The sequence below is a fragment of the Balaenoptera physalus genome (genome assembly GCF_965194825.1).
Source record: "Balaenoptera physalus genome assembly, chromosome: 2".
Classification (NCBI taxonomy): domain Eukaryota; kingdom Metazoa; phylum Chordata; class Mammalia; order Artiodactyla; family Balaenopteridae; genus Balaenoptera; species Balaenoptera physalus.
In genome coordinates, this window is record NC_138883.1 from 172,807,668 (window position 1) to 172,823,550 (window position 15,883).

A 15,883-nucleotide genomic window follows, 5' to 3' on the forward strand; every position below is an offset into this window, starting at 1 on the left:
CGCTGACTGCTGGAGAGGAAAGGCGGGACCTTCACGCTGATTGGCAGGGACGCGGGAGGCCGCGGCGGAGGGACCGGACGCAGTGGGCGGGCGAGAACGTGAAGTCTCCGCGGTGCCTGATGGGGCTGTACCGCGGCCTGGCGCTCTTGCGGCGGGGGCGACCGCTCGTTACTGCTGCCGCCGTCTCTGCCGCCTCATGGCGGCCATCGGGGTTCACCTAGGCTGCACATCAGCCTGTGTGGCCGTCTATAAGGTGAGGGACTCGGGGACCTGGGCTGCGCGTACCAAGTTCTCTGGGTGCGAGGCCAAGTCCTTTGGTCTACTGCGGGGCTGTGAACGGCGTGTCGCCGGCCTGGGGACGTCGCGCGCGGAGAGGTGATTCTGTGGGGAAGTTTCGGGGCTGAGAGCTGGGCGGACCCTGCTTCGTCCCCCGCGGCTCCTCAAGAAAGGTCGCTGCGGACCCGGGACCTCGCGGGCGCAGGAGGCCCCGAGGGGGTGCGGAGCCGGGACCTCGCGGGCGCAGGAGGCCCCGAGGGGGTGCGGAGCCGGGACCTCGCGGGCGCTGGAGGCCCCGAGGGGGGGCGGGCCCGGGACGTCGAGGGCGCAGGTGGCCCCGAGGGGGGGCGGACCCGGGACCTCGCGGGCGCAGGAGGCCCCGAGGGGGGTTGGACCCGGGACATCGCGGGCGCAGGAACCCCCGAGCGGGGGCGGACCCGGGACTTTGAGGGCGCAAGAGGCCCCGAGGGGGGCGGACCCGGGACATCGCAGGCGCAGGAGGCCCCGAGCTGGGGCGGACCCGGGACATGGCGGGCGCAGAAGGCCCCGAGGGGGGACCTGAACGTGTGGTACCCGGAGGTTTCTGGACGTTGGCCAAGAAAGGGCGGCGTGGCCGCGTTCTGGAACTGGAGGTGTTGATCCCGCGAAGCGTGTGAAGCCAGATGATGGTGTGTGCTCTACTCAGTTGTCCTTTCTGGAAATGAGAGAGCCTGACTAGGAGTTAGGGGCTTCCTGTCATCAATGGGCAGGTGGAAGGAACAATAATGAGGGACAGCCCTGATCCTAGTCTCACGTTTAAATGTCAAATGATTTGTAAGGAAAAGCCAAAGGGATTAATGCCACTTCATCATATGGAGAGAAAGGGAAGGAAGATGCATCTATAGGGAAAGGAAGACGAGTAGGAAGTTTAACGTAGTAAGGCTTGTTACTGTACATAGATAGGTTGTTATTATGTCTGTTCTGTTACCCGCTATGCAGAGCAGACTGAAAAAAATGAGGTAGTTCTTCATGGAATTCTGGTCTTAATTAAAATCTAGGAAATTGATAAGGACAGTTAAATCTACGTGTTTAAAATAATGATAAAGCCGTTTTTCTCTCCATATATATGTCAGAGTAACGCTGGCCCACCCATGTCTGAATATATCTAAAGAGACTGTATATTTCATCCCGAAAGAACTAATACACTTGCGTATTTTTCTCCAGGATGGCCGGGCTGATGTGGTCGCCAATGATGCAGGGGACAGAGTCACTCCAGCTGTTGTTGCTTACTCAGAAAATGAAGAGGTACTGTTCCCCTCCTTTTTGAACTTTGAAATAAGGAAAAAATGATGCGCGTTGTAATATATTGCTGTTTTTCAGGTTGTTGGATTGGCAGCAAAACAAAGTAGAATAAGGAATATTTCAAATACAGTAATGAAAGTAAAGCAGATCCTTGGCAGAAGGTATGGAATAAAATAGTACTTTTACCCATGGTAATAAAAATGTGCTTATACATTCTGAGTATAACGTGAAATGAAACTAGAAATGCCAGTGTGTTTTTTCATTGTTTTTTATGGCTGGGTCATTTCACAGAATACTCCAGGAGGCTGTTATCTTCTGATATTATCTTCTGCTGAGTCTTCTCAAGGATGGGATTCACGCAGACATTTGTTTCTTGCTCTCAGATCTGTTAGTATTGATAGATGCCAACATACATTTAGTTTTGATAATTTGTGTCATCCAGAGGTGGGAATTTGGACTTATCACATTTTTACAGTACTTTTTTAACTGAGGGAACTTGAGAGATTGTGTGCGAATTTGAAGATTTCTTTGCACTGTAGTCGAATTTCGTGGAATCTGTTATAATTGGTGAAATATTTATGTAGAAGCTATTGATTTTCTTCCTCAGATCTTTTTGTGACACTTTCTGGGAACTAACTTTAACAGTTGGCTTTCAAATTTAAGCATTGGGGAAACAGCTTAATTAATGTCTTAAGAATCAGGTTAATCAACTGTTGTAACTTTAATTAAAATATTAAAGAGACTTGCTTCCCCAGACTTCTGCCTCCTCAAATTATAGATTACCATGATAATTAGGGGTTTTCATTTTCACTGGAGTTGTAATACTCGATAATAGTGTTTTTAAATTTTCAAAGTGCTTTCACATCTATTATTTTATTTAATCCTCTCAAATCCCTGTAAGATTGTCAGGCAGGTTTTATCCCTCCCCATTTCTAGTTGAGAAAATCAAGGCACACAGAAGTTAGATATCCCTGAATTAGTTAGGGGGTAAACTAGAAAGGACTGCAGTCCAGGACGCCTAACCGTTAGCCCCAGGTTCTTTCCGTTCTACTTCGTCAGTTAAGAATTTAGGTAGAAATGTCCTCGTGTTGATTTTAGGATTTGGGGATCATGGATTAAATTTAAAATTTATCTCTTTTATACATACAGATATTTTTTGCTATCCCTTTACCTGTGTTTAGTTAAACTGAACTTGACACTCATTTTTTTTCCTTAGGATCTTTATGCATTACGTCAAAACTTGTAGTATTTCAGAGAGAATTCAAATATTCTCTGATGATACATATATTCCCATATCCATTTATCTGTTGACAAAATTTAGTACTGAGCATATTGGAAATAAATTGAGTTGGTATCAAAAATTTTCAAATTATAGACTGAAAAAAGCAGGGAGTTGTAGAAACCAGATTCACTCGCTGTAAGCAGCCAACAATGTATTTTTTTTAAGTAAACTTTTTTTTTTGAGATAATGGTAGATTTACATACTGTTAGAAGAAATGATACAGAGAGATGGAATGTATTATTGGATTTACCATTTTCTCCCAATGGTAACATCGTGCAAAACTGTACTTACAGTATCACAACCAAGGTACTGGCATTGATATAATCAAGATACAGAGCAGTTCCACAGATCCATCCCCTTGGTAGCCCTGTTTGTTTTTTTGCTGCTATTTTGGGGCAGGTGGTCGAAGTAAAGATGTGGAGGTCTTCTGCCATATTATGCAAGAAGCTTTGTATTAGCAAGGACGACTTCAGCTTGCTTTTCTGGCCCTGGAAGTTACCTTTTAACAAAAGAGTGCAATGGTGACAGTCAGCTGGGTAATACATAGCCACAGCATGCCACTTAGGCCAAGGTTAGTAAGGAATGAGCCCCTTTAGACATGTATTGCTGTGCCATGGTCCTGCCCATGGTCCTGCGAGGACTTCTCCAGAATGAGCTGCCTCATGGTCCAGGCATTTCTCCGCCTCGGTCTGTCTACTTAGAAGACAATGGTGATTTTTACAGATACACAGTTGTACCAGGTCTCAGCCTTGGAAGCATTCTGCCCTTTGTGGAGGAGCCAGTCCCCTTGTTACCAAGCCAGTAAGGCCCTTTTTAGCCCTTGATCCATTACCCATCCTGAGCGAACTCCCAAAGTTGGGCTTTCTCAGTGCTGGTGTTCCTGCCTCTTTGCAGCCTACTTACAGGTAGCACCGCTTAACTTGCTGCCACAATTATCCTTACCCATCCCTGTAACTTTCATTCCCCTGTGGCCTTCCAGCCAGAAATGCGGTCCTCGGACCTGGCTTCTCAGCAATTAGCCCTGAGAGGGAAGAATCAGCTGGCTCCTGGAGATAGACCTGAGCACACAGAGCCTCCCCACACCTTCAGATCGGCACCTTGCTGCCCAGGAGCCTCCTCCAGCTAGCCTTCCTTCCCAGTCCGCTATGGCCACTTCCAGTAGCAGCGCAGGCATCCGGTGGTCCAGACAGGAGACACGGACGCTTCTCTCCATACTAGGTGAGGCAGAGTATATTCAGCGCCTCCAGACCGTGCATCACAATGCAGACGTCTACCAGGCTGTGTCTAAGCGGATGCAGCAGGAAGGCTTCCGCCGCACCGAGCGTCAGTGCCGCTCCAAGTTCAAGGTCCTGAAGGCATTATATTTAAAGGCCTATGTGGCCCACGCCACAAGTATGGGTGATCCACCACACTGTCCCTTTTATGATACGTTGGATCAGCTTCTCCGCAATCAGATAGTGACTGACGCAGACAACTTAACGGAGGAGGCTGCGTGGGCCCAGCACTGTGATCAGAGCGTAGCAGCCCCCGACACCCCCGGGGAAGAGGGAGCCAGCGTTCTGGGAGCAGAAAGGACTCGGGCAGCAGATCACCAGCCCACCTTGAAAACAGTTAAGGAATCAGATGAGGATTGTCAACTGAGGATCAGTGACCAGATGCGAGAAACCAGTGACCTTGAGGACTCCTGGGATGCATCCTCGGGTGCAGGTAACTCCCCAGCGTGTGAAGGATCAGGGTCCCAGGGTCACCTGGTTCTAACCGTTATATGTTTGGATGGTGACCTCGTCAGCATCGTCCCTGTTTCTGCCCCCTGCCCTCTTTTTTAAATCTAGTGGTAAGATAAAGGGCTTCAGGTTTTTAAGAGGTATGACCCTAGGTATGTAAGATATTAGAACTCCTTTAAACCTAGAAGTACTCCTTAGAAGCAAACTAGTTTTGGCATTGTTAATAATGGGGACTTAGGAATTTGTGGCTGTAGAGTAGGTTGGATAGCTATGTGGAAAGGGGCTCAGGAAGGCGAGGGGAGAGGTTTTGGATGTATGATTGCAACAGAACAAAATGTCCAGATACGGAAGTGACTTCTTCCCCATCCCTTGCGGAAAGAGGCCTTGCTGGGAATACCGAAGCTTTGTCGCTGTTCCTCAGCTCTGCTGCTGGCTCCAAGCATTCCCCTAGCAGGAATGTAATCTCTGCAACATTGTTGCTTTGTTTTTCAGGGTGCTCTCAAGGGACCCCCAGCTACAGCAGCTCCCACCACCTTTTCAGAGGTGCAGCTGCTCCCTGTCAGAGCAGCCCCGTGACCAGACTGGGCGTGTCCGGTGAGCCCAGCCCCTGCACCAGCTCCGTCCGAAACACTCCCGGGGTGGCCTCGGCACAGCAGCCTCCGGTCTCCTCCTCCAGAGTTCCTTTGGTTTCTGGTGGGGATGGGCCTTTGACCAGTGAGCCCCCTCCCAGGTGGGCAAGGCGAAGAAGGCGGTCCGTGGCCAGGACTATCGCAGCCGAGTTGGCAGAAAACAGGAGATTGGCACGAGAACTTTCAAAGCGGGAGGAGGAAAAATTGGACCGGCTGATTGCCATCGGCGAGGAGGCCAGCGCTCAGCAGGACGCTGCCAACGAGCTGCGCAGGGATGCGGTGGTCGCCGTCAGACGCTTGGCCACAGCGGTGGAAGAGGCGACCGGCGCTTTCCAGCTGGGGCTTGAAAAGTTGCTTCAGAGGTTAATTTCAAACACCAAAAGTTAGGAGCTGATCACACAAGGGTGTATGTCCTACTCTGGCAGAGGCCCGGGTCCAACGGCTGCCTTCTGGTAGCCTGCCTCCTTTTCCGTGTCCTCAGAAAAAAAAAGAGTGGATGGACCATTAATGTGCAGAAGGGTAGGAATGCTAGAATATTCAAGGGTAGAATACTTGCTTCTCCCAAGCGTCTCCACTACTTGAAAGGCCTTTCAGAAACGTGAGAGGTGGCCTAGTAGACAACGGAAGCGGCCAAGTCCAGAGAGCTAGTTAGCCCTGGCTTCACCACTGATGCGCGACAACTTAGTTTACCTCTCAACACCAGTTTCCTCGGCTGTTAAAAGGGGGCAGCTTGCCTACCTCACAGGGTTGTTGTGAGGATCAGATGGCTTAAATAGATGTGAAAGGGTTTAAAAGTTTAAAAGCACTATACACATGTAAGTTATTAAAGCATATGACCTTGGCTGAGGTCAGGCTAGGAGGAGGCACAGTAGCTGACAAGATGTAGAATTGGGGCTGTATACCAAGCCCTCATTGCTTGAATCTACTAGTTTAACTTGACTGCTTCCTGGAGTTTACAATCTTCACTTCTTTAAATCTCTCTAGCTCATGAGGCTAATATAGACACAACACATATTGGTACCTTTATCTCATATTTTCACTGCTGTGTCTGTGACATACCGACTGGCACACACTCAATAGTCAAACCATCTTTCCCTCCATTTTACTAGTCCTCAGTCTCTTACCACTATGGATATAATTCACAACTGACAGGGAGCCACAATCGTGCGTTTTGGTTCATATTGATAATCTTTGATATAATGAGAAATTGGCTGTCTTATAAAATATTACATGTAAGTAGATTCTTTGCATTCCATATTTTTTAGGTTCCTTGATTATGCATAATTATATATCTTTAGCATTGGTTTGCCATTTGGACCTCGTGGAAACAATTCAGATGATATCAGTTTCCCAAATGCTTTTAGCTAATTTTGTTCTTCTCTGTTAGCCTTTTTTCTGTCTAGTATGTTATAGAAGGCAAGCCCTAGAAAACTTTTCTTTTAGGGAACTTTCCAAAGTCACTTTTTCTCACACGTTATAGACAAAAGTTCACCTCATTAATGGCATATGATGGAATAGAACAGCTTTGGGAACAGTTGGGTGGTGTGCATAAGGACGGCCTGCAATAGCTAACTCTTTTTAAGCACCAGCCCTCCACAAATCCATCCCCTTTTCCCTCCAAAACACATACACTTCCTAGAGGAGATATGATGGTGTTGAGCCATGCTTCCAATTTACTGTAGAAGGGAAGCCATTACTGGCCATCGTTAACCTAACTTAAAGCTCTTAGTGGTTATTTAGTACTTTCAGAAAGTACAAAAAGGAGACTTAGAACGTAAAGAGCTTTCCTCTAATCAAGAGGCTGGAAAAAAAGTGCAGGCATGTTGGGAGAGGTTTTATTTTCTATTTTGCCAGCTTGGTTGCTTACCTAAACGCTGGAAATAGCAATAGGTGGAGAAATGGTCCAGACCACAGCGGGAACATACAGGGAGCAGGAATAGATGGCAGGTTTCTCTGGGGAATGGGCCATTCTGTAGGAAGCAGCGCGAGGTAGAACACACTGGAATCTAGCCAGACCCCCCAGATTCTAATGCTGCCACACTTTGTTACACTGAGCAGATCACTTGCCCTTTTTGTGCCTCGGTTGATCTCTAAAATGAGAGGTTTGTACTAGGTGACGTTTCTCGTACCTTCCAGTTCTAAAAAATTAGATGAATAGCATAACAAAAGGCAAAGTGAAATTCTGATTGCGATATTTTCAGTCAGAGCAGCGTGTTAATGTATGTGAAATTCTGGTAACAATTGTGTTTTAAGGAAGCATTCTATGGCATTAATATTTATGAATGTACTTGTGAACTTCTGTAAGCACCACACCCAGACACAGATTCCGTGCTGTAAAGGAGCATATGTTTAAGGCACGGAAATGGAGATACATAATTTTTTTTTCTCAGTTGTTTTAGGCCCTTACATGGAGGGGTCCATGTCAGTTACAACTGGATAACACTACTGTAGATAGGTAGACTTTCTGGAAAAACAAGGAAGTACTTGAAAGAGTTAGGCCTGTACTATATTAATCTATTAATGGTAGCAAAGTACACAGGCAGGGATTTATTTGAGATAAAGAACAGAAGTCAAGGTGAACTTGGGAGGTGGTAGTGTGCAGATCTAATGGGCAGAGTAACTTTAAGGTTAGGAATAAAACTAAAGGGGAAAATCTTTAAAAACAGAGAAAACGGGCCAAATCTTGTGAAGAGGAGGGAAGTCGTAATAAGGGGAGGCTGTAGAGAAACAGGCCCAGCCATGACTCCCTGTCAGCCTGCAGGCAGGTCACTTGACCATTCTGTACCTCAGGCCCCTCACCTCTCCAGTGGGGGGCCATCCCAGCTACCTCGCAGGAGCTGTGTGAGGGCCCAGTGGGCGGATGAATGTAAAGACAGACGTTTCCAGACCTGCTGGGCTCTGTACTGGGAGAGTGGGGGGAAGAAGCCTGGTAGTACGTGAGTGCTGGTGAGTGTGGGGCAGGGCCCTTCAGGAGGGAGGAGGAGGAAGAGGATGAAGGCCCTGGTACCATGGTAGGAGTGATGCTCTGCCTGCCTCCTGAAGCCCTCGACGTAAATGGTGCTGTGTATGCCAACCTGCCACCACCCTCTGTCTCTGTTCAGTAACTCAATCCTGGTGTGGACAAATAAAGTTGTCATCTGTACCTGGCTGTGGTCAGTCCACTACTTTCTGGCGCTACCGTGATCATTTGTCGTCACCTCCATTCTCTGCTTTCTGCTTCTCCGCTGGCTAACCTCCAGGGTCTGGCCTCTCTCTGGCCCTCAGAGCTACGTGTGCTTCTGGCCTCACCTGAGCGAGGCCCTCTCTGCATGGCAATCGAGAAAGAATTTTCCATTTCTAAAAGTTCTATAAATTCCATTAAAATATCCTTTTCTGGCAAGTTACCTTGTCTGAGTGATGGATAGCTATTTGGTGAAATTATCCTGGTTGACTTAAATTCTGTTCTAAAGGAAACAGAACCACTTAAGTGTCATGCCAAAATTACAGTATTGGTAGGAAAAAAAAATTACTGTGGGCACACTTAATCTTTTTTTTCTTACCCTTAAAATATTTTTCCAGGAGCTAGTATAAATACTGGGTTTAGAAAAGGGGCGGGGGTGGGGGAAGGCTAGTGGAAAGAATATTAAACTTTGCATTAAAGATCTGGATTCCAGCTAGTTGTTCTATTAATTAGCCATGTGACTTTGGGCATTTTCCCCTTGTTTACCAGATTAGGGTCCTCAGATGTTCAGTAACCCTTCAGCAATTAGTCAGTGTTAATTTTCACCTGCTCTTACTAAACAGTTAAGACTGGTCTCTGGACAGAATAGCCACTGGCCCTTGCAAGAAGGATTTAGTGAAAGGGTCTACCTCATCTTCGTTTCTAGATGAAATTAAGCCAAAGATCAGACTCCTATCCCTGCTCATGGCAAAATACCTTAGTCATTTAGCATCTCACCGCGAGGCAGTCTAAACCCTAGCCTGGTAGAGAAGGCCTGGGATCAAGTACTGACTCTGCCCCTTATAGTGTTGGGAATATCAAGTAAGGTAATATATGTGAAAACATTTTGTAATCTGCGTTAATTCGTATTACTATTTTGAGCAACATAACACCCATTGTTTTAATTTTTCCATTGCCATACACAATTGTTTAGTACCTACTTCGTATAGGACGTTATATATCTATCTACCTGTAGTACTCTGCACTTTTACATATATAATATTCATACTTTTGCTTAGTCCTTTCAGATTTCAGGCATTGATTCATATTCAGAAACCAAGCAGCAAAGATGGTGTTAGGTATTCTGGTTTGCCGTTAGTTTGTGGTCCTTTTGTCCTTTTTATCTCAGTGGTTGGGTCTTCAGGATCAAAGATACAAGTATATATGACATAAAATCATTGATATTATGAAAATCATCCCCAAATGTGTAACATCTGTTGATAGTAAGATCAGAACAAGGAAGAGCTATTTACTTTCAAATGTGAAGATTAGCCCTTTAATAGAGTTACTCTAAACGTTGTAAATACTGCATCCATTCAGTCCTACCGTCTAAACCTACCGTAATATTGCAAGATTTTTTTTAATATTAAGCAACTTAATTTTGTTTATATTTTTATATTTGTCAAGTGGTATTGAAGAATATAGTCTTCTTTAAAACTTATATGTCAACAATAGTGATATAAATATTTAACTCTGTTTATCTCTATGGACAGCTCTGGTGATCCACAGGCTCAGAAATACATCAGGGATAGTAAATGTTTAGTGAGTATGCTTCTATTATCATCTCCCTGTTACACAAAGTCATTGCCAGCTATGTTGATTTGGAACTGTATTTTTATTAAAATCATTCCTTATTTAACACACTCATAATTTCCTTCATAGGTCATTGAAAAAAATGGGAAATTACGATATGAAATAGATACTGGAGAAGAAAAGAAATTTGTCAGCCCAGAAGATGTTGCCAGACTGATATTTAGTAAAATGAAAGGTATTGAGCAAAAGAAAAGATCTTTTTAAAAACTGACCTTTTTTGATCTGGGGCTAAGCAGGGTGATTGAGCGAATGAGCAGTGAGGAGACCTAAATTATGCTAGACCTGCCCGGGCCACTAACTGGCTATGTGACCTTGGTTAAATGACTTATTTTCCCTGACGTTGGTTTCCCTAGAAGTAATGTAAATGGATGGGGCCAAATTAGCATTTTCAGAACTTCTTAAGATGAAGTGACCAGGCGGTCCAATGGCTAAGACTCTGTGCTCCCAATGCAGGGGACCGGGTACAATCCCTGGTCAGGGAACTAGATCCCACATGCGTGCTGCAACTGAGAGTTCGCATGCCGCAACTAAAGATCCCACATGCGGCAACTAAGACCCAGTGCAGCCAAATAAATAAATATTTTTTAAAAAAAGATGAAGTGGCCAATAAGCTTGGCGAATAGTGAATATCGTATCTCCTTCAAGATTGACAGTGCACACTCCACGGTAATTTAGGCAGATTAAGTAGGTCTGGTTTATATCTCCACTTCAGGTGAAGGCTTGGAGCTGAGCAGCCTTCTGTGGAGCAACCTGAGGGATTCTGGAGTAGATTACCGACAAGGCTTGCTTACTTCAGCTCTGGAATGTGTGATAGGTTTGTGGGATGGAAGGCAGCCTTTCACCATGGTAGTTGGTCTGCACGTTGGTGCATTAGAAGCTCATTGTCTGAGAACCCGCCTAATTTGGGAGATGGTTGAAACTTGGAAGCCTAAGAGCCAGGCACTTTGGAAAGTACTTAGTTCGATGTGCACGAACTATACCAAAACCACAAAAGAGTAGTGCGCAATTTAAGAGAGCAAGAGGAGATCATTGGGGTGGAGCAGTCAAGTGAATTGGAAAATCCTTATAGTGAGAAGGTCTTTGGCTCAAATTAACAAACCTCAGAGTATCACTTGACATTTTTGTATATCATCAGAATTTATTTTTATATATTTTTTTCCCATTTTATTGAGATATCACTGACATACAACACTGTATAAGGTGTACAGCGTAATGATTTGACTTATGTATATCATGACATGATTACCATAGTACATTTCGTGAACTTTTAAAATATTTTTTTCACGTACAGAAACAGCACATTTTTTCTTGGGCTCAGATGCAAATGATGTAGTTATTACTGTTCCATTTGATTTTGGAGAAAAACAAAAAAATGCTCTTGGGTAAGTATAATATGGGGTTTCTTTTACTTGCTTAGTTAAAGGAAATAACAGATTTCATCACTATATAGTGAAAGGTAAAATTGCGTTTGAAAATAACTTACACAATAAAGTTGTATTTGTAAATACATGTATATTTACATATGTAAATCGTGTGGTAAAAAGTTATGGTAATAATCATTAATAGTTCCTTTATTTTATGAAATGTCAAAAGAACATAAAATTAAATGTAACCTTCTTAGCTATTTTGATTGGAAATGTTTTTGATTACCAGGTTAAGTTGATGTTTATGAATCACTTTGCCTTAATGTCATGTAATTAAGGCTTACGTGGGAATTATATAAGAATAAGCAATTTTAGAAAATATTTGCTATTATTTTTTCACCTTAGATTAACATCTAAACAAAAAGTTGTATTTAGTTTTTATAGGTTGTTATGCAAATGTAATTGGCAAGCACCCAGTCTTTTTCTCTGTGGATAGAGTTCCCTATGGGGCTTTGCTGAACACCTGAGTTGCTTCTGGGGCAGAGAATTGCTTTATTTACTTGCACTTGTGGGGTGTTAAAACTGTGACCCTAAATTAAAGAAGTTGGAAAATGCTAAAATATATTATAAATATGTCCTAATCTCTTTCTAAAGTTTGTAAGCTTGAGCATTTGGAGAGCTTTCTCTTCCTTACTCAGTATAAGCATGTTATTTTCTTTGTCAAGGAAATAGACTCTGAACATTATTATTTTAAACAGAAAGTGATTTACGCTTAAAGACTTAGGTCTGTTTCTTATGTTCTGTTATCTTGCTTCGAAAGATCATTACCCTTCATGTTCTACTTGCGAAGTCTTATATGCTATTGCATAAAATCTTTAGCAGAGCATTTCTAAAAATGTAGACTTGAACATGTTGTGATACTAAATGTATTAAAAGTAAATTGTCCACAGGGAAGCAGCGAGAGCTGCTGGGTTCAATGTTTTGCGGTTAATCCACGAACCATCTGCAGCTCTTTTGGCTTACGGAATTGGACAAGACTCCCCCACTGGAAAAAGGTAAAAACCGTATTTGCAGCTTTAAGTTTTTCACTGCAGAAAACATTTTAGATTATAGCAATTATTCCAGTAGAGATTGTTATATAGCACAGTGGTTCCAAGCCTTTATGGATGGAAAGACATCGAAACTCTCACCTAGAGTTTTTCAAATAGATGAGAAAGATGTCCTAAGAAAGCAGAGAAAGGATATAACAGGCAGGAGGGAAGGTTGAGCTTTTCCGCCCTTCTCTTATCACCTACACTTTGTCCCCTTAGTGGAGGAAGATTTGAAATTTATAAGCCCAGCCAAGTTCCAACTGAAGCTCTAGGGCACTGTTAATTTTACTACCAATTCTAATTATTAAACATGCTTAGAAACAGTGAGGTCTTTTATGTGCATTTGTCTTGGCAGGAGATGGGGGAAAAGCCAGTATGGGGATTTAAGACTTCATTTGATAATGAAATAGTAAGACATACTCCTAATTTAATTATAAAACTTGTCTTAATAGATCTGACACATCGTGTAATTTTAGGGAAATCAATTCAGATGTGTTAATTTCCCCTAATTGTGTCATTTCATTCATATCTCACAATTAAACTAATATGTATAAATTACTAGGAGATTTTTTTTTAGGTAAACTAAAATATAGAATATAAATTAGGATATCAGAAATTTTGGATTTTGATACATAGGAAATTAACTCCTAGTTTTGCATATGTTTTACTTTTGTAGAACATGTTATTGCAGTAGTAACAAGGACAATATTAACATAAAATTTCTATGTTTAATTCTCTTACAGTTCACTTTAATTACAAATCTCTTCTTTATTTACTTTGAAAAGTTAATGTTTTGAACTCCAGTTAGAAGAATACAGTTTTACCAGTACAACTAAATGAAAAAGAGCTTTGACTTAAAATCAGATCTGGTTTCTAGGCTTAAGTCATCACTGAGTGATGACCATGGACAACTTAGTTACTCATGTGAGATTTTCAGTTTCCTCATATGTGATTTACAGTGACTTGTTAGTTTAAGAAGTCAAACCTGGCTTTACAATGCTGTGATTCTCTCATAACTTACTCATGTTATCTTTTTTTTTTTAGCAACGTTTTGGTATTCAAACTTGGAGGAACATCCTTATCTATCAGTGTCATGGAAGTTAACAGTGGAATATATCGTGTTCTTTCAACAAACACTGATAATAATATTGGAGGTACACATTTCACAGAAACCTTAGCACAGTACCTAGCTTCTGAGTTTCAGAGGTGAGTATAAAGGGACTTGATGATATATTTCGACTGAAGTTTCACTTCAGGTTTAATTTTTTCCTAATTTATTTGAAAGTGCCCTTCAAAGGAGGACATGTTTTTCCCAGTGTGCTGGATATTTTTGTGTCTAAAGTTCTAAGGTCTGTTCTGGTAAACAGGGGGAAGCAGAGGCTAAGCTGCCCAGTGCAGTGTACTTGGATTTTTCCCTCAGTTCTTCAGTGGTTTGCTTTTATGTCTGGATGAAGGAGGGTAAAAGCACTGAGGCCTCACTACCTTCTGAACAGTTTTTACAGGTGTAGAAGATTATGTTATAGTTACATTCCAGTAAATGAATGTCTTGCAGAGTGTTTATTTTATTACTAATCTACTACCAGAAGGAATATTTTAGTTTTGTTGCTGGATGTAATTATTCCATTCAAAATTCTAATCCTGTTTGGCACATCATGAGTCAAATATATAAAGGTTATATTTGGGACATTCCTGCTGTAAAAAGAAGCTGAAATAGCATTTTCATCAGTTTGACTAAACTGGGTAAAAAAAAGTCTTGAAAAAGTGATAATTTCTCATTTCTTTAATAAAGACCTATACTGCTTTTTGTTGTAAAGGTGTTCCAACTCAAGGAGGGGAATTGTTAATTTTACTACGGATTTCAGTTTTTAAACATGTTTAAAAACAGGGCCATCAATATCACCACTTAGCAAGCAGTTTTAACAATTAACTCCCCTTGGAGGTAGAGGAACTGTAATTTTAACGTATTTCGCTATGTTTCAAATTTCTCTGAAGAAGCACTTTTAGTTCTTTTTTTTTAATGCTGGACAGATAATTTTGTGCCATCAAACAATAATCATGCTGCGGTTGTAAGGGGTGAGGTGTGAGACTTGACCCAGTTGCATAAATCTCCTTCAACCTCCTTTTGTCTCATCTGTAAAAAGATGACGGCTCCTGTACTTCTTCAAAGCACAGTCCCTTATTGTGGTTACAGAATCCAGCAATTCAAAGTGTTGAGTGTATTGGTTATTCATTTTTCTTGAGGCACTTCTTTAAATTGCAGAGAATTTTCTTCGGATATTTTGGAGATACTAAAATCTGGTATTAATATTGATTCATGAGCTTATAGTTATCCTAATAGGGATTATCCAGATTTTAGTTACAATAAATTCTAAATGACCTAGTAATTTTTAAACTTCAAAGATTGTATTTTTAATTTAGATCCTTCAAACATGACGTGAGAGGAAATGCCCGTGCCATGGTGAAACTGATGAACAGTGCTGACACTGCAAAACATTCTTTGTCAACCTTGGGAAGTGCCAATTGTTTCCTTGACTCATTGTATGAAGGTCAAGATTTTGACTGCAATGTGTCCAGGTAAAACTGCAGTTCAGACAACTTAAACAAAAAAATTCCAAGTGTATTCACATTTAGGTGTAATTTTCTCACTTTGGGTTTTTCGTTTGCTCATTTGAGGTTTATTAGCCCTCTATAAAAGGAGAGCTTTCCTGTCTTTACTTCTGGGGTCCAACTCTTGTCAGACTAAATAACTGTTCTCAAAGTAATCATGTCAGCTGTGATTGCCCTGTTATTTTACAGCTACAAAGAGCAGTGTGTGAAAAGGGCTTCCTAGATCTTTGAAAGAAAGATGAGAGAAGACTTGAAGTTTGAGATTTGCGAGTTTCTCTTACTGAATAGCAGTCCCACCTGTATAGTCCCTAGTTCTTTGTGGGGCTTGCACATGTATCAGTGGTTGTTTACTGTAACTTGATCATTACCCCTGTGTGGCAGGCTGTATTCTAAGTACTTTCTATGTATTAACTCTCAAATTCTCCTAACAACCCAATGAGGTAAGTACTGTTATTTTCCTTACTTTACACAGGAGGAAGCTGAAACACAGGTTTCATTTCTTGTCCGAGGTTATCCAGCTAGTAAGTGACAGACCTTGGATTCAAACCCAGCTAGTTTTGACTCCAGAGTTCCGTTACCTATCACAGTACTTTGAGGATTGATCTCTTTCTTGGTTTTATTTGCTCTGTCATCCATTGGCAACATTGTAAATTTTAATAGCTTTTATGACATTTAGTAAACACAGGTTTAATGTGCATAAAATTGTTTTTAATGCTCATATCTTTTACATAACCCAAAACATTGCTTACAAATGATTGCACCTTCACCCAGGAAGTCCAAGGGAGGCCGTTGTCTATCATCCTATCATTTTGCATTGCATATTACTCACAATAATAA

At 42.2% G+C, this 15,883-nt stretch overlaps 1 protein-coding gene across 3 annotated transcripts in view; it reads left to right on the forward strand.

Moving 5' to 3' along the window:
• The first annotated feature begins 78 nt into the window (after positions 1–78).
• Positions 79–15,883, forward strand: part of LOC309656400 (heat shock 70 kDa protein 14) — a 39,642-nt gene continuing 23,837 nt past the window's right edge. Inside the window, exons 1-9 of one of the 3 annotated variants that reach the window (XM_082452871.1) lie at positions 79–253; positions 1,480–1,560; positions 1,636–1,718; positions 9,885–9,933; positions 10,054–10,159; positions 11,276–11,366; positions 12,299–12,403; positions 13,484–13,645; positions 14,858–15,013. In XM_082452871.1, the coding sequence (XP_082308997.1) occupies positions 197–253; positions 1,480–1,560; positions 1,636–1,718; positions 9,885–9,933; positions 10,054–10,159; positions 11,276–11,366; positions 12,299–12,403; positions 13,484–13,645; positions 14,858–15,013 (890 nt within the window). In that variant the 5' untranslated portion in view covers positions 79–196. Of the gene's footprint in view, positions 254–1,479; positions 1,561–1,635; positions 1,719–3,818; positions 4,547–5,055; positions 8,335–9,884; positions 9,934–10,053; positions 10,160–11,275; positions 11,367–12,298; positions 12,404–13,483; positions 13,646–14,857; positions 15,014–15,883 lie in introns of those variants that run through there. The other 2 variants (XM_082452869.1, XM_082452870.1) reach the window with 2 other exon arrangements.